Source organism: Brassica napus, chromosome A1 (assembly GCF_020379485.1).
Source record: "Brassica napus cultivar Da-Ae chromosome A1, Da-Ae, whole genome shotgun sequence".
NCBI lineage: Eukaryota > Viridiplantae > Streptophyta > Magnoliopsida > Brassicales > Brassicaceae > Brassica > Brassica napus.
In genome coordinates, this window is record NC_063434.1 from 28,232,694 (window position 1) to 28,251,240 (window position 18,547).

The window sequence follows — 18,547 nt, forward strand, 5'->3', positions numbered from 1 at the left end:
TCTGTTACTTTACAAAGAACAGAAATCCTGTGGTTTCAAGATGTGTTTCAGAAAACCACAAAACCATATGTTACAATTTATAATCTATTAATTTGCAATTCAACCATGGTCCGGCGATCCAAAAGGTAATCTGGTTCAGTCGTTGGGTTTAATAACATTGATGATAGGCCAACTACCCACATGCCACATTAATAACGTGGTCGACTATCATTTTATTTTTACAATTAAAAACACACACATTTCGATGACCAGTACGCTCATTAAATAGTATAGGTTTGAAAATGAAGAAGATAAGATTCTAGCATGCACTATCAAATGATTGGAAACGGTAGAAACCATGTTTTAACCGTCACAATCACTCTGCTTATATAAACGAAGGCGATATGTGATAATTCATCAACCAAAACAAAAGCAAAAAAAAACACAAGTGGAAACTTTAAAACAAAGATAGAAAAATGGCGACGTCGGGAACATACGTGACGGAGGTTCCGTTGAAAGGAGCAGCGGAGAAACACTACAAGAAGTGGAAGAGCGAGAACCACATCTTCCCTGACGCCATCGGCCACCACATCAAAAATGTCACCGTCCACGAGGGAGAATCTGACTCTCACGGATCCATCAGGAGTTGGAACTACACATGGGGTATAGTAATACAATTGCTAATATTTTCTCCATATATATATATATTCTGCTTACACAATAATTTGATTTTCAGAAATTCTGTCTATCGACTTTGTAATCATTTGATTAAATCCAATATTTTTATAAATAAAAAAATTCTAACTTTGTCAAAAAAATAATATATATATATATTCACACTTTATATACACACTATTGAGTTTAAGTTTATATATAGTGCATGTGTTTCGATCAAAAAAAAAATAGATGCCTGTGTGAAACTAGGGTTTCAGTAGTCTTTTGCCAAGTAATTTAAACACACAACTTTTCATTGTTTATCATATTTTTGTTTAGCAGAAGTTTTTTTTCCTAAAAATATTTTTTCATGTTTATAATATATTTGAAACTGTAAACACAAATACATGCTACCGTTGCGTTTATAATTAGCAGAAGAATTTTCCGTTATCGACTCGGTCACATTAAACAAGAAAGGAAAACAAACACTAAAATCATTCATAGCTAGTCATCATATATCGAAAGCCATCTAGATTGGTTGGTCTAGTTAAAGAACGTATAACTGTGAATTCAGCTCTCTCTCTCTCTCTATGGTTTGATTCACTTATCGATTCGCGACGTAGTACAACCTGTACAGACTATTTAAACGGAACATTAATCCGCTGAAATTTCATTGTGATCGTATAATATCCTTATGAGTATATATAGTATGCGGTATTATAAGTTACATGTTGGTAATTTAAATTAATGAATAAAAATGAATTTCTGTTTGTATAGATGGAAAGGAAGAGGTATTCAAGGAGAAGAGAGAGGTAGACGATGAGAACTTAACATTGGCTTTAAGAGGACTTGAGGGTCACGTGATGGAGCAGCTCAAGGTGTTTGATGTCATCTACCAATTTATCCCCAAAACTGAGGATACCAGCTCCTGCAAAATCACTATAATATGGGAGAAGCGCAAAGATGAGTACCCTGAACCCAGCACCTACATGAAATTCAACAAGAGCTTGATCGTTGACATGGGCCACCACGCCAGCAAAGCTTAATCGTCATCACCATCGATCATCATCACCATCCTCATCACAATCATGCACCATCATCACTATATATCTCTATTTACTTATTAAACAGGTTTCAAAATAATAATCAATAAATGGGGGTCTTGTACGTGGCGTTTCAATTATATGTAATTGGTTGGCTTTTGTAAGATGGTTTAATTTGTTGTTATGGTCATCATCGAGTTCGATGTGATCACTATGAATAATGTATGTTGTTCACCTATCTACATTTTTCTGTCTTTTACTGAGTTAATGGTGCAAATGGTTGTTACTACAAAAACAGTTAAATAAAGATTAACGGATCCATCTAATCTTGATTTCACTAGAGGTATAGATGATAGGTATTGTAACAAAACCATGTTTGGTGTATCTACTTATTATTTTCTATCATGGCCAATTAATCTGGCTCCAAAGAGTGTTATTAGTTGTACAAGATGAAGTCAAGTTTATTAGATTTTAATTATTGATTTATTTTAAAATTTACGATCTATAATTTATTTAAAATTTTAAATCTGCATCAATGCATTTATAAAAATCAGCCGGATCCACATTAGAACACTGGATTATGTTTTTTTTATATAGCTTAGTAGCTTACTAAGTGAAAAAAGCTAATCTATTAATGTAATGGCAAGAATGAAATGTTTTGTGTGCATTGTTTATTTGAATTTCTGGATGTTATATAGATCAGACATCTTAGCTTAAACATTAAACTGTTGTTATGCAAGTTTCTGGATGTTATGGTTTATTTCTTTGTCCTTGGTGATATAGATGCAAAGCTGTTGAATAATTTATGTATATCATAACTTGTTTATTAGTTTATTGTTCTTCATCAAAAATTAATTACTTAAGTGTTGTTGCATTGTGTTCTAACCAAGCAAGGTGTAGTAATAGTTAACATGAAGAGGATGGAGAAAACAAAAGCAAATCTTTCAAATTCCTTTAGCTGGTTTGAATCTTATATTTCATCTTCCTCGAAAGGGTCTCTTTCAGGATAATCACCAAACTGCAAGTCACATAAAACTCATGAGTATCAGAAACTGTGGCTTACAACTTCAATCTATGCATCCAACTAACTACTTTACCGTGAATGTGGTAAAGAACCTAGTCCACGGCCCTAGAGCCCAATATAGTAGAATTCAACTAAAACTTAGCTTGAGAGTAATACATATCCTTAGGCCTATAATCAACTACTCTTATAGCTGACCAATGTGGACTCCTCCAGACTCTTACTAAACTAACATCGTGGAAAGGGAAATTTGCATTGACATCGGATCATGTCAAGAAACGACTAATCGAGTTCGATTCTATGAAGTGCAACAGGCCATTTCACTCTAATGCTACAGAGAAAAATAAATTACCTTAACTTAATTTGTCTGGCAGGACCCCACCATCATGAAACGGAGGGCACTCAAATAATCTTGTCCCTTTCACCCTGCATATATAAGCCAGTATTAAGCACGTGGATCTAACAACCGAGCTAAGGCATATTGTACGTTTGATAAGAAAATCATGATGTTGAGCTTATGCAAGACTAAGAACCTCTTTGAGGTTTTACTAGCACAGAAACACATGAGCTGCAAGTGGAACCAAAGTTCGAGAGCAAGAAAACACTTCTCTGCTTTAAAAGTGTGAAGGAGTTTAAACTTAATGATAACTATAAAATAGGAAAGAGTTAACATACATGCCATCGTGTTTGCCAAGGGGTTCATCATACTAGATCTCTTTGTTTCTCCCACCTTAATATTTTTTTGACATCAAGGAAAAAAATAAATTAGAAGCACAATACAAAGAGATCTGGTCTCACAAAATAACAAGACAGGGAGAAGTCTTTAAACACACAAAATAAAAGAATCTGACTCACCTTGATATTTGCACAAAGATCTTCCATGAAGTCTTCATTCATCTGGTGAAACGATTAAACGATCATATTTGCCACTAATTATACCAAAAAAGTTTTAACAATAAGCAAAATTACAGTTACCTTAACTTCAGAAGCAGCTGGATTTTGAGACACTCTTTTTTCTTTCAACTTCCTAAAACTGTCTGGTATGTGAACACAAACAACATATCAACATAACTTGTCTCTTCTGAAACACCAACTCTAGGCAGTAGAAAACTTACCAGTTCGTTTAGCATAGTATCCTTATCTGAGATGTTATACGTCTCAACCAATGAGGTATCTTCAAGCCAGCCTCCAGTTGTGACCGAGGAGGGATCAAGATCCACTATATGCAACCAAAACCTTGAGAAAGCACCACAAAAGAACAATCAGATGGAGTGATAAAACAATAAGCCATACGTTTCACTAAATGCATCTATCAAGATCACAGTAAACAGAGGTTTACTGAGTCAAATTGGCTCCAGTTTACCCATCAAAGGGGGGAGTAGAAACCGAGAGGTCTTGAATCATCACTAAGAGCTGCAACCTTGGAGCCACTTTCATCATAGAGCTCTAAAGCCATATATAGCATTAACAGACGTCCCACATTTCTTCCACATTCATCGTCTCCTTCCATCTGTAACCGCGAAGCCGCCATCTTTCCACCCTCTAGACCTGACAAAACTACCTTGTCGGAAATCGAGTTAATGTGGGAGAGAGAGTTTTTCGACAGAAGCGGAAGTAAGTTCAAGCGGAAAGATCTTTTGTCTGTTTCAATGTTTTTAAAGCCGAACCGGAAAAGTTCCTAATCATGGTTTATTTTTTCCGGTTATATGCGGTTTTTAGCCGGTTTGGTTTTCTTTAATTTTTTTACCTTCCTTTCATCAGATTGTACTGAAAGATCAAGTATGTGAGCCGGTTACAGTACCTTTGGGACAAGATTAAGAAAGGAGAGGTGGAAGTCCCTGACTTAATGGTAGCAGAGTAACTGAAATTTGAAAGTCCAAACATTTTTGGTATATGAGAGATATATACAAAGACTTTCAATTCACTAATTTGGTATATGAGAGATATATACAAAGACTATATTATGTTGACCAAGACAGTACAGGAAATACTTTCACTATTGACTGATTACATTGGCAATATATTTTTATTTGTCTCCAACCCACTAATCACGTTGTATAAATAGTTGCTACACCTATGAATCAAATCCATAATCATCTCCCTTCAAAATTATAAGTAGGACAATATAAAAAAAAAATGGGAAAAATCTCAGCAGTTTTTGTCATTCTTTTCCTGGTCTCATCATGTAAGCATTATACGTTTTATGATCTCATTCGATATGTTATAGCCTTAATGTCTAATATTTTTTGTGTGTACATGAATGGTTAACAGGCATGGTAAAAGCGACTGTTACATTGCCTTTGATAATATGTCAAACAGACGAAGATTGTCTGAAGGTTGGACTCCCAAAATGTGAGGACACAGGGAAGATGCCAATTTGCCTCCACAATTATTGTGGCTGTCCCGATAAAAGGCATCAAGCTTCCCCCACTTCTTCATCAGTGACCTCCAACTCTTGATGATCTTCGTATACATTCATGTTGATTTAATATAATGAAAAGACAATATATATATATATATATATATAAAACTCCATCGTTATTTTCTCTCCATGTATCTTTTTTTTTCCGTCAATTGATTATCTTAAACACGGGATGGAGTACATTGTAATACAAGAGCCGGGGGAACAGGTTGATATCTCCAGAAACAAAAACCCATAGGAGGGACACTAAAACCCATACGAGGGCACCAAAGACCAGACTAAAACATAACTTAGACAAATACAAATTCTTACAACTAGACTTTCCTACAATCCTTAAACAACCATAGATAGCATAGTCAATGCCTAAAATAACTCGAGGCCTAGCACAAGAATTTCACAGCTCCATGTATCTACCATCTGTAATATCTTTCTATAATAAATAATGGAAATGTTTAATGAAATAATGATGCAACATGGTCTGAGCTCAATGGTATAAAAATAATTAAACCACTAAAAAACTTTTGTTCCTAGAAACAACAAAACTAAAATACTGCACACTCTGTAAATTCTCGAATCTAAATACATTTCTATGAAGAATTAAAGAAATGGTTCGAGCAACACTGAAAATGCAAAATATCCATCTGAAGAGTTTGACACATAGTATTAAGCCAAGCTGTGCAAGACTGCAAGGTAATGTCAAGTGAAATGTATGATTATGTTTCCCTTAGTGATTACGATTGATCCTTTTAGTCCAAGAGAATCAATGCCAGTAAAATTTGTCAGTTTTAACAATATTGAGTCATTTGATTGGGTGTTATCTTTTCCGAGATAACCAGTTTACATATTTCTACTGCATTTGATTGCAGGATGCAGATGCAGACAACAAGGAGCAGGGTCGGCTAATTAGGGGGACAAGCGGTGCGACCACCGCGGATCCAAACCCGTGTTCCTTCATATATTAATAGTTTAGGGGTCTGTTTTTTTATAAATCTATATTTTTTGTACAGAAATAATAATAAATATAATAAATAAAATTGAAAAGAGTCCAAAAATATATGATATGTATATAGTTTTATTTTCATCACAAAATATACAAAATATTACTGATTAAATTTTTTTAAAAATTTTAAACATTATTTGAATATAAAATTTAAAGAGTAAAAAAAAATATTTTCTCTTAAGACCCATAACTGTGTTAAACCGGCCATGTCAAAGAGAAGGCTAAGCTTAAAATGAGACTCATGGGGACTCGAGCACGCTTAGAGTCTGTATAAGGCATGCATCTGTAAGCTAAAGGAGAAGTTAACATCAAAAGCACTCGAAGTCCTCTTCACTGCTTCGTTGGTGTCCAGTTCTTTGCTTTGGTCTCCCGTTCTTTCGTGTTAGTAGTTGTCACTGCTTAGATTCTTTGTTTAGATTATTTTTCGCATCTCCGCTACTCGTTTCTATGTAACTTCTGTCTCAAATTGAAAATCTGGTAATAATATTTAACATTTTACCAAAAAAAAAAAGAAGTCCTCGACCTTAAGAAGTAACTCTCTGCTTCTTCAATAGCAATATAATGAAGTCAATTCAGACAAAAAAAATAATGAAGTCAACCAGTATAACTCTGATCCCTTGTTCGGAAACTCGCTAGGCGCTACGCGTGCGTTCGGGTTGGGCCTAGCGCCTAACGAAGAAATCGGATTTTAATCGGGGATTAATCGGAGATTAATTTTAAGTTTTATTTTATTTTTAAAATAAAGTTATATACAAAATATAGTTTAAGTAACATATCGCAAAGATTACTTGTGGTCTAGTGGTTTAGTCATTGCTTGGTGACATACCAGTCCCGGGTTCAACGCCCAAGAGAGTCATTTTTGCATATTTTTTATATTTTTTAGCTAAATGGCAGTTTTGTAATTATCTCTTCATCTTCTTATCAGGGCTTTGCCTGTTTCTGCAACTTTGTTTTTACGGCTGCCATAGATTTTCTTCGAAAAATCTTCATTTCTCATGCGTTTTTGTTGTTGTTTACACATAACAACTATAGATCTATCAATACTTGTTGATTTGAACTTCAAAATCGCGAAAACAAAGATTTTTTTTTGTATCAGACAGCCTAACTGTCCGATTGGTAGCAAATCGTAGCGGTAGGGTGCCGCTTCACGCCTAGTCGCCGGAAAATCGGACCTCCTCGCCGCGTTTTAGAACAAGGCTCTGATCTAGTAACTAATTCACGGCAAGTAGTAAATTATTGGTAAAATTGTTTCTTTAGAGCAAAAAAAATGATGACTATTTCTCTTTAGACTAATTTTATATACTTTATGTCCTATCAGGCGAATTATTTTTTAAATGGCAATAATACCCTTTAAATTGTAATATTTAAATATAATAAATAATGGGTTCGATCAAGCGGGATCGATCGATCTGAAGTTACAAGGTCGAACCGATCGATCGATACTGATCATTATGCAGAACAAAAAAACGCGGAGCATATACTGATCGACCTGGTCCATTTCACTCGATCGGCAAAGGTCGATTTCATACAGATCGACCGATCTCGAATTATAGACCGATCAATCAATGGAAGCATAGATATAAATCATGGTAGAAATAATGTGAAACTTTTGTGAACAATCAATGAAATATAGAAGACGGCGTGAGAAGAAGGTTACAACCTTTTTTTTTGTTTTTTTTGTTTTTTTTTAAATCAATTTTTTCAAATACGAATGTGAATATTCCCAAATATTTTGTTTCCATAATTTTAGGAACTGATTTCTTATCCGTAGAATACAACTAATATGTAGAAATCGGTTTCTACAGGTTTTTAGAATTATAGTAATGTGTAGATTTTGATTTCTACATGTTTTAGATTTACAGTAAATCTGTAGAAGTCGGTTTCTACGTGTTTTAGATTTATATTAATGTGTAGATTTTAGATCGGTAGGTTATGCGCGGAATGTGTATTCTAAATATTTTTAGAATACTCTTATTTACGTAGATCACATATTCTAAACATTGTAGATTCAATGAAAAAAGTGGATTTCGTATTCTACTTCGTAGAATGCCATTTCTACTTTATTTAGATTAGAATATGAAAATTATGATTTAAACATTTTTGAGCTGAAAAAATACCACTAAGTTCATATATATATTGTATCAATAGTTACTATTTTTCTAATTTTTTTTGTTTGTAAAACTATTTATTAAATTTATTTTCAAAAATATTAGAGGGTATTGTAGACAAAAATGACATAAAATAGATATTAGTGTAAAAGGACATAGTTATTATTTTTTGCTCTAAAAAAACAATTTTCCCTAAATTATTTATGTGGTCCTATTGATGTGATGTCGTCATGGCCGGCTTAAGAATTAAGGCAAAAAGAAGAAAAATTATTAAGACCCTAATGCGAAAAAAAAGTCTGGGCCTTTTGGCAAGTTTTAAAAATATTTTTAAAATAAATTATATAATCTTCAATTGTTTTGTACTTTCTAATTCGGATTTTTTTGAAAAAAAACTAGAATTTGATCTACATGTCCGCGTGTATATTTTACTTTATAAATGTATGAATTTGATATTAAACTTAAACATTGTAAATATATGATTTAAATATTTAGTGTTATATGTTGTGTAGCAGTAGCTCAATAATCTTATTGTTTAAGTTCTTATTCCACATTATTACTATGTAATTATTTATTTTATACATAATTTTGTTTGCTATTAAATGCTAATGTATTTTCGAGGTCAGTACAATAAATTTTATCTAATCAAATAGAGAATCGCCTTCAAAATATAATTTTCAATTTCTACAGGTTACATAAAATACATATTTAAAATTTATTTAGTTATACTATAGATATGATATTTACTTAAGATTATTTATATATTCATGTTGTGCTTAAAATATTTTGTAGCATCTATCATTTTAGTATATTGTGATATTTTATAACTAAATACATTATTTTTGTTTAAGGTAATTTAAAAATATTGCAAGATTTTTGTACTGGCAGTTGTAAAGGGAAATATTATCTTTCAATATATTTTAATTTTGGAATATTTTTTTTTCAAACTTTATTTTGGTCAAGATGAATTTCCTACAAATAGAATATTTATTTAAGATGCTATAGAATCTCGATTATGCAAATATTATAGATTACAGTCATAAACATTTATTTTAGATATTAAGGAAATATAAATAAATTATGGAAAATATTATTTTAGTAAGTTTTAGTGATATATGCTATTTTTGGATGCTACGGTATTATGTTTCCAGATTTTTTATTATTAAATTAAAATTTCAAAATATTACACTACTTTTGAATTTTACAACATAATACTTTAGCATCTATGATTTTATCTTTTGTAATATTTGTAATATTTTCATTCAAAGTTTGGAATACTTTTTTTTATAATAATTTTTTTTCTAACACTTGGAATATTTATTTTCAAAATTTAATATTTGGTCAAGGGAAATTTAGAAAATGACATAATAACTTTGAGTTTATATTTTTTTATTTGTAAATTAATTCATTAATTTATAAATAATATTTAAATTTTGGAAAATATTTTTAATATTTTTCCTAATAGATTTTTTATCATTAAAATAAAATTTATCATTAATATCCTTAATGAATTATCAAAATTTTAAAGTTTTCTAGTAGCATATTTTGTAAATAACATATGAACTAAAAGTTTGTAATATATTTATTATATTTTGCATTAACCATTTTAGATAATATACTGTTGTAAATATCAAAATAAAATATTATTATAGACGAATAATATTAAAATTTAACAGATTTTGTTATATTTATTCTCAATAAATTCATTTTTTTATTGGAAAGTTTATTAATATTATGTTATATTTATTCTCAACAGATTTTTTTTATAACTAAAATAAAAATTTAGATTTATAGTTATTTAATTACTATTAATATTTTTATGAATTCTTAAGATTTGCTTGGAATGTTATATATATTTTTTACATCACTTGAAATGTTATATATTTGATAGAATATGACTTTTTATACAGTAGATTTTTAGTATCTCTGTTTTAATAGAGTAAGATATTCATCAACTGTTTTAGGATTATTTTGAAACTCATATTGTGCAAAGAATATTTTCGGTTGACCAAGACATTAAGAAAATAATTGGATTATTTTGTAATTATATTGTCAATGTACGTTGTATAAATAGATGCTACAACCTATGCATCCATAATCATCTCCATTAAACAGATTAGTAGGACAATATAAACAAATTAAATGGAGAAAATCTCAGCATTTCTTGTCATCCTCTTCCTGGTCTCGTCATGTAAGCATTATCCGTTTAATGATCTCGATAATTTGATATGTTACATCCTTAATATGTCTAACTATTTTGGTGTGTACACGAATGATTAACAGGCATGGTGAAAGTGACTGTGACAATGCCTGCAATAAAATGTCAAACAGATGAAGATTGTTTGAAGAAATATGGAAGATGTAAGGTCACAGGGGCTCTGCCCATTTGCCCTCATTACAACTGTATCTGTTACCATGAAATGCGTACTCCTTCATTGTCAACCTCCAACTCTTGATGTTATTCATATATATATTCGCGTTGATTTGAATAATGAAAAGGCTATACATATAACTCTTTTGTTGTTATGTTCTCTCCATGCATCTTCTTTCTACAATGTATCTCTCTATAAATCACTACTATTAAATTAGGAACATGACCTATTGATATAGATTAAGTCCAAGTGTCCAACTATTTTTATAACTCCATCTAAATGATTATTTAAATATATTATGTAACCACTTTTTACTAATATCCTCTTATTATTAAAAGAGGAGAAAAAAATAACCTTAAAAGTGTATTATATTTACAAACATATCATTTTGATGATGTGTCACCATGAGAGCTCTCCTCGGCTCATTTATATTTATGCCCACTAATATCTAGAATAATTACTAACTTTGCCATTGGTATGTCTTTATACAAAAAATACAACTACACTTATAATACTTCATATTGTTTTGTTATATTATAACTACCGTGTGGGTTTTCACACACAATTTTCATCTCCCACAGAAAACAATACGTCTTTGATTAATTTCATAAAATAGCACTTATAAATCTATCGCTTCGTTGAATTTTAACTAGGGTAACATTATAAAACATGTATAAGAAGAGGTTGATTAGAGAACGCCCACACATACATATACTCTTACAATATGAAAGTAAAAATAGTAATACGATTGGAATCCAATCACAATAGTAGACGATTTTAGAATAAGCTAAGTTATGATTTATGCTCATACAGACTTGCAAAAACAATTCTAAGGTACAGTTTTGTTCAAGTATGATTACAAGATAAATTTAAAGTTAAGAATATAGCAATACTAAATACTCAATTGGATAACTTTATGCTGCTAAGCGAAACTAAGTTTCATAAAACCTGCAACATTTCTATAAGGTTAATGTTCTGTTTGTTCCATTTTACTGAGATTTATAAACCTCATGCAATTGCATCAACGTGGCATAGTCTGTTCATTGTTTATTTCTCTATATTGTTTCTGGAAAATAATGTTCTGTTTGTTCATTTTTCTTGATATTTCTAAAATCTGCAAATGTTTATAATTTGTGCAGCTCAAAGTGTAATCGATTTTTGAATTGAATACCCCAGTATGAATATACATCCATTTTACCAAAAAAATATGAATGTACGTCCATCTAATACTGAAATTTGAATATAATATATATATATATATATATCAAATTAGGAAAATTATAATACTCATAACTATTACGAATCATTTATGCAACGCAACACAGAAATTTGATCGCCTCTGTTAAAATCATTTGAACGAAATAAGGAAAGAATTTTAAATTTTCAAGACGACATTCTTAAAATTAAGCTTTAAAATGTTAACTTTGTAGTCAATGATTAGATATTTCTTCCATATTTAGTGGGCAAGTTATTTGGTGATTAGGTATATTTATTTTATTCCTTTTTCCTAATATAGTTCAATAATAAATCGGAAATAAGGCAATCCTTACTAAGCAATTACATATTAGTAACGAATCATCCATTCATTATAGTTATACGATTGTGGTGTATATAGTTAATTACATAGATTAACTTTCCGAAATATTTTTTACACATTACATATTTTAAAGTCTTATAATATCTCACCTTTTTAAGTATTCTTATAGTGTTTTATACTTTATGCAATATTTTTAAAACTGACCGGAATCTAGACCAGATTTTATTTGAGTCGCGGTTCAATATGGTTTGACCATGTAAAACATGGTTCAATAATTTGGTTCAATATTTTTGCAAATATAGAAATTTAAAAGTAAAATTTGTAAATATGATACAATTAAAACATAAATAAAAATAAAATATAAAATATTAATGACAAAAAAATCAAATATAAAATATTTTCATATTTTTTATAATTTTAATGATTTTTATAAATTTTAATAACTTTGAGATGCAATCCGACTATTTGACAGTTTCATGGTCAAACCAATTGTTAGATCCAACCTGATTACGTGACCGGTTCATGGTCGAACCTGGTCCAACCACCGAGTCGGTCCGATTTTAAAAACACTTTTGGTATAGAAGACATGGTCATGTGTAAAAAAGAATTGGTTAGCCAATTTGATCCTTTCATCGTTCAAGGTGTTTCGAAATTGATAGTCAATTTCACGATTACATACTCATGTGAGTCTTATCGCACCACCAAGCATCTAATCAATTATGTCATCATACTCATATTAATATGTAAGTTAAAAACTATATATATATACATATATATGTGTAAAATATTTTTATTTAACAATGTAATTTTAATTTTATCCCGCGCAAGGCGCATGTCTTATCCTGGTTAACCTTTATTTTAGCTCCATAATTCTAGGGATCCACTTATCTCAATTGATTTTAGTCGATGGTTCCATTTTAATCCACAATTATAGGGTTTCACTTTTCTCAGTTAATTATTAGTGGATAGTTATATGTAGGATTAATGACATATGCAAATAAAATTATCTTATCCTGATATTAGCACTTGATAATAATATAGGTAAATAGAATACATACGTTAGTGGACGGTTTATGTCAAATTATTTTATTCTACTAAGGTTCTAATATGTTTTACTAAAACCTATGATTTATTATTTTCACCTGGTAATTTTTTCTGAAAAATACCTAATAATATTTAACATAGCATTACAATCTACACTTTTTAATAATACATAATTGACTTAATGCTTGAGGTTAGTCGGTTTAATAATTAATTTATTATATTATTTTGTAAAAAACAATATGTAAACAGTTTATTTAGATGAAAATCACCAATATGTATTACTGATCGAAAATTCTTCAATATGGAAATGATAGATTTTATGTTTAATGAAAACTATTAGCAACTCTTACAATATATATATATCTTTCAGGTATTTATATCAGTTTTTGATTTAATTCTACTAAGGTTTCAAGTTTTTGGAGGTAGTAATTTAAATCTCATTAGGATATTAATAAATTTTGGTTCGGTTCATATTTTTATGGGTTTAATAAGTTTTAAATAGCCGATTAAATCATATAAAATTCTAAAAGTAAAATATATCTTTAAGTTCTCCAAATTAAATAATAAAAATAAAAAATAACATAATTTTATAATACATGACTGAATACCTAAATTTAACATAAATTACGCCAGTCTAAATATTTGAGTGAAAACCCAATAAATATTTTGAATATCTCCAATATTTTAAGCATTTTAAATTATCATTACAGCTTTTAGGGGTTCCTCTATAAAATCTACAAAGTATTTTTCGCTGCAAATATATTTTGAATTATGATTATAGTTTTTACTACTTATATCAAAAAATAATTTGAATAGATAATTTAAATAAATATAAAAATAAACTATGTGTAAATATAAGAGAAATTAGCTCTCCTACCAAAAAACTATCTTATAATTAACAATATACCAAAGCCCTATGTTTTTACACTGTGCATAATTTATCGTGACTCTGTTGCCCCTACATATCCTCTCTGAACACTACTACTTGACATAGGCCGAATCTTGTTAAAATATTCTGCAAGATTTGATTAACATAGGGCTTTGGATCAAGCTTTAGATCAAGCATAGTTCTATCCCTTACCTCTTCAAATATTACCAAACAGTCTGAAATTCAAAACCATTCTCTCTCTCTCTTCCATTAATCCACAATATCTTTGAAATCAATTCTGCATCTTTTTGTCTTTCTACATTTTGATTCATGTTTACATCCTATTTTGAAGATGTTGAGAGTATTATTAACCAAATCTAGTTCTTTGAATCTGAGCTTAAAACATGTATTTTCTCAGTAGGTAGCTCTTGTTCTTGATATTACAATTTCTAGATGAAGAAAAGTTCAAAGAAAACAAATTAAAAAGATTATTCATATACGTTCTTATCTGGGTTTGTGATAGATTTGATTGGTTATTGGAAAGTATTTAACTTTTTCTGAAAATATGTTGAAACAAGAATTTTGGTTCTTCTTTTTATGAAGTATTTGAAGATGGAGCGCACAAAAAAAACTGAGATGAGGTGGAATCTCCAAATATTTAAAGTGCAAAGTGAAATTTAAGCAACTGTTTTCCAGTTTGGATTTATCAATTGATTTGTATATTTGTGTTAAAAATTTAATTAACTTGTGAAATATAAGATTCGCGCTATAAATGAATAGTTGAACATCCTAATTTTGTTTTAAATATTTTACTCTAAATAACCGATATTTTACTCGAACTATCCGAACTACCCAAACCAGAACTGAAACCAAATAGAAACCAATTTTTTCGGGTATTTTCCGGTTCCTAATTTTACTATCCGAACCGAACCAAAATTGAAACTATCCAAACCAAACTGAACCGAAAATATGTCAAGTAGTAAATGAATCCTCTAACTCCCTACCCGAACTACCTGATACCCGAAATACCCTAATCGAACTGAATCGAAACCCGAAATGCCCAGGCCTAAATGTAAATATCAATATATAGTTTGTATTTTATATGATATGTAATTTAATTAAATGATATATATATATATGTATATATATATTAATTATATATTAATATAAACACTTATTAAATAAAACTTCTTTACTCATGTGGTTTATAACTATTTATATCTTATCATAACAAAAAAATTTAAACCATTGATAACAAAAATTTGTTTGAGACTTTTAACAGTTTAGTAATTTATACTCGTTTTTAAAAATTTAAAATACAGCACATACGAAATAATCTAATTTTTTATTAAATGGTTAATGCAATTGTGTAATTTATTTTAATAACAAAGATTTAAACAAAAATGATTGAGTGTATACAAATTGTTAGCAAATCTCTGTTAATGTAAATCATTAATTGCATATATATATTTTAATAACATTACGTAATTGCGTAACTTTTATTTAAGAAAGTAATGAAAAATAACTTTTAATATTAATAAATGATTTTACGATGAGTTTAATGAAAACTATAGTTTATATTTAGATGGACCAACTTACTTTTCTTCGAAAATCATTCTCATGATGATACACGTCATGCTTCTAATGTTGTAATGGTTCTCAGGGGATTGACTAATTATATCGGCAATGTATTTGCTGCGTCTTCAACCCACTAATCATATAGTATAAATAGATGCTACACCTATGAATCCATAATCAGCTCCCTTCAAACATATGTGACAATATAGGAATTTAAATGGAGAAAATTTCAGCATTTTTTGTCATCCTCTTCCTGGTCTCGTCATGTAAGCATTAGCCGTTTTATGATCTCGATCATTTGATATGTTACATCCTTAACAGTTTTGGTGTGTACATGAATGATTACCAGTCATGGTGAAAGTTACTGTGAAAGTGCCTTTGATAATATGTCAAAAAGACAAAGATTGTCTGAAGTTTGGACTCCCAAGTTGTAAGGACACATGGAAGATGCCAATTTGCCTCCACAATTAGTGTGGCTGTTACCATGAAATCCATACTCCTTCATCGACGACCTCCAACTCTTGACGATCTTCATGTTTATATACATGTGGATTTAAATAATGAAAAGGCTATATATATAACTCTTTCATTGCTCTCTTCTCTCCATGCATCTTCTTAATGTATCTCTCTATAATAGACTTATAACTAATGGCCTACTTGGCTTTGGACCGCTTTTTTTCTTTTCCAATTTAATAAAATAATATAGATGTTGTATTACATCTTTCACTTGGAAAAGTTAATTTGTAATGGTATTCAAGCTTCTGGTATGTCAGTTAAAGACCAGAAGCCATCACTTGCAAGTTTTGTACGTTAGAGATGCATAGCTTCATAAACAAAATCTTTTATGTGCACTCAAAATCTTTATAAAGGATAAGTAAGCATCAAAAGCACTTTTGACGTGGTCCTATTGATGTGATTATGCAAATGAGTCCAAATACATATAGAACATTATGGTAGATAGATTAACAAACTATATGGAGGTTATGCATTAAGAGGATAAATCAAGGGCATTTAGGTCCACCGAGCTGAGTCTTCCAGTTGTTGTAGCAAGGGCAGACTTGCTTGTTGCCATAAGTACCTGGAGGTACACACAAGCACTTGGCACAACATTTGTTACAGAAGAACAAACATGGCTTCTTGTATTTTGTATTCGAGCATCTATCTCCACACCGTGGCCCACACTCTAGTATAGTCAAAAAATGGATTTTAGCTTTTGCATTCAGCGCAAACAATATATTGAACGCTAGCTAGTCATTGGTTTACCTTGGGGTTGAAGGCTGCCTTCAGTAGTACCGTACTGTCAAAATCAACAAGAAGGTCAAAGGGGGTTGTGTGGATTTCATGAAACTCTTTTTAGTGAGTAGTGAAGCCGTAGAAACTCACTTGGGAGCTGTTGTGATTCGGTGTTTGCGGTTGGGACTGTGGTGGATGTGGTTGTGGAGCAGGAGACTCCAGGTGTATTGGCTGTACGATAATCAAGACGTATGAAAATAATACAAAGTTTGATGAATGTGAAGAACTGAAAAAAGTAATTACGTACATCCTAAAATAGAACGAATGTTCAAACACTTACGTGCATTTGAGTTTGAGCAGACAGAACAAGATGAAACATAACAATGGAGAGAAAAATGGTGTTAAGATTGGTTGCCATTTTAGATAACATAAATGATTGTAATGAAGCTCACGTAGAGGATTTATTTTGCAGACTAAGCTCACTATGAACAATGATATAGGGGTCAATATATATAGAGTCCAATTTCCAAATAAAAAATGGAAAACATATTTCTCCTGTTACTGATTATTTTTTGGCAAACTAAATCGTGATTTATGTGTATATATATATTTTATCGAATAGATAATTATCAAAATTGGTACGAATATAGACTTCATGTTCCCAATCTTGTGCATGTGAAGGAGAGCGAGAGCAAAAGTTGTGATAACGAACGTATCACATGTGTGTTTTTGCTGCTATTAGTCCCTATCTCTTTCTCGTGACTCCAGTTTTTTTTCTCCCATTGAAGTTAAAAACATATTTTGTATTTTTGTGATTTATTTCTAAATGTTATTGGAAACGAATTTCATCAAGAAAGACACGTACATGGCTAGAATTTCCGAGGTCTGAAGTGGGTTTCCTCTTTAGGCATCCCCGTGTAGGGCTGGGCAAATAAACCGAACCCGAAAATCCGAACCGAATCCGATCCGATAAAAATGAATCCGAACCGATCCGAACCCGACGTAAATACCGAATGGATCTTGTTTTGTGGTATTTCGGATTATGGGTATTATCCGAACCGAACCCGAATCTAAATGGATATCCGATAGAACCCGAAACATTCAAAACCTCAAATAGATCTTGTACCAAACATGATCTCAATTCCTAATATTTATCCAAAATACTCTAAGAAATATTGAACATCTAAAATATTTATCTATTACATGAAGGTTGGTGGTTCTATTATATGAAGGTTGATGGTAGAAGATGGCCATTGAATCTTGAAGTATTTAGATTTAGATTTTGTTTTCGTTAAACAATGTTTCTCATTTCATGAGAACTTGGTTTTCGTTTTATGCTTTTATTTATTTTGTTTTCTTTTTATCAGTAAATATGTTTATTTTTCGTTTGATTTTGAATGATCACGGTTGATGTTCTTTATTTTTGAATCAATTTTACTTAAGTTTTGGTTACAAAATAGGTACAAATCAGATATTTTAAAACTGAAGAACCGATTTTACTCATATTTTGGTTATAAAATAGATAAAAATCAGGTACTTTTAAACCGAAAAACCGATTGGGATCCGAACCCGAAAATATATTGGGTTGTACCGGTTCTTTGAAGATTTACTAACTCCGACCCGAACCCGATAGAACCCGAACCGGTCCCGAACCGAATTTTCATATAATCCGAATGGGGCTGATTTTGATA

The 18,547-nt window shown here is 30.6% G+C and overlaps 3 protein-coding genes and 1 long non-coding RNA gene across 4 annotated transcripts; 2 read left to right on the top strand and 2 right to left on the bottom strand.

The window, feature by feature from the left end:
- The first annotated feature begins 336 nt into the window (after positions 1–336).
- On the top strand, positions 337–5,244 carry LOC111200832 (MLP-like protein 328). The gene is made up of 3 exons (XM_048754446.1): positions 337–642; positions 1,411–4,882; positions 4,969–5,244. Exons 1-2 carry the CDS (start codon positions 456–458, stop codon positions 1,677–1,679), a joined length of 456 nt encoding a protein of 151 aa, XP_048610403.1. The 5' UTR covers positions 337–455; the 3' UTR covers positions 1,680–4,882; positions 4,969–5,244.
- On the bottom strand, positions 2,647–4,228 carry LOC106351150 (tubulin-folding cofactor B-like). Its single transcript, XM_048742475.1, has 4 exons — positions 4,084–4,228; positions 3,813–3,916; positions 3,553–3,594; positions 2,647–2,694 (listed from the first exon to the last, which is right to left on the bottom strand). The coding sequence occupies exons 1-4, from the start codon at positions 4,226–4,228 to the stop codon at positions 2,647–2,649; spliced, it is 339 nt and encodes a 112-aa protein (XP_048598432.1).
- A 4,806-nt stretch (positions 5,245–10,050) lies between the features above and the next one.
- LOC111200833 lies at positions 10,051–10,750 on the top strand. Its single transcript, XR_002654352.2, has 2 exons — positions 10,051–10,415; positions 10,508–10,750. It is a non-coding gene; the product is annotated as an uncharacterized LOC111200833 (long non-coding RNA).
- A 5,748-nt stretch (positions 10,751–16,498) lies between these two features.
- Positions 16,499–17,464, bottom strand: LOC106427907 (gibberellin-regulated protein 13-like). The gene is made up of 4 exons (XM_013868623.3): positions 17,197–17,464; positions 17,007–17,087; positions 16,887–16,920; positions 16,499–16,806 (listed from the first exon to the last, which is right to left on the bottom strand). Exons 1-4 carry the CDS (start codon positions 17,284–17,286, stop codon positions 16,625–16,627), a joined length of 387 nt encoding a protein of 128 aa, XP_013724077.2. The 5' UTR covers positions 17,287–17,464; the 3' UTR covers positions 16,499–16,624.
- Between the last annotated feature and the right edge of the window lie 1,083 nt (positions 17,465–18,547).

Excerpts from the sequence above, each read along its gene's own strand:
- LOC111200832 (XM_048754446.1), top strand. The coding sequence starts at position 456 with ATGGCGACGTCGGGAACATACGTGACGGAGGTTCCGTTGAAAGGAGCA. Across the intron at positions 643-1,410 it reads GAGTTGGAACTACACATGGG|ATGGAAAGGAAGAGGTATTC; the intron begins GTATAGTAATAC and ends CTGTTTGTATAG.
- LOC106351150 (XM_048742475.1), bottom strand. The coding sequence starts at position 4,228 with ATGGCGGCTTCGCGGTTACAGATGGAAGGAGACGATGAATGTGGAAGA. Across the intron at positions 3,917-4,083 it reads TGATGATTCAAGACCTCTCG|TGGATCTTGATCCCTCCTCG; the intron begins GTTTCTACTCCC and ends GGTTGCATATAG. Across the intron at positions 2,695-3,552 it reads ATCTTTGTGCAAATATCAAG|TTTGGTGATTATCCTGAAAG; the intron begins GTGAGTCAGATT and ends TGTGACTTGCAG.
- LOC106427907 (XM_013868623.3), bottom strand. The coding sequence starts at position 17,286 with ATGTTATCTAAAATGGCAACCAATCTTAACACCATTTTTCTCTCCATT. Across the intron at positions 17,088-17,196 it reads CTGCTCAAACTCAAATGCAC|CCAATACACCTGGAGTCTCC; the intron begins GTAAGTGTTTGA and ends ATTATCGTACAG. Across the intron at positions 16,921-17,006 it reads CGAATCACAACAGCTCCCAA|TACGGTACTACTGAAGGCAG; the intron begins GTGAGTTTCTAC and ends TGATTTTGACAG.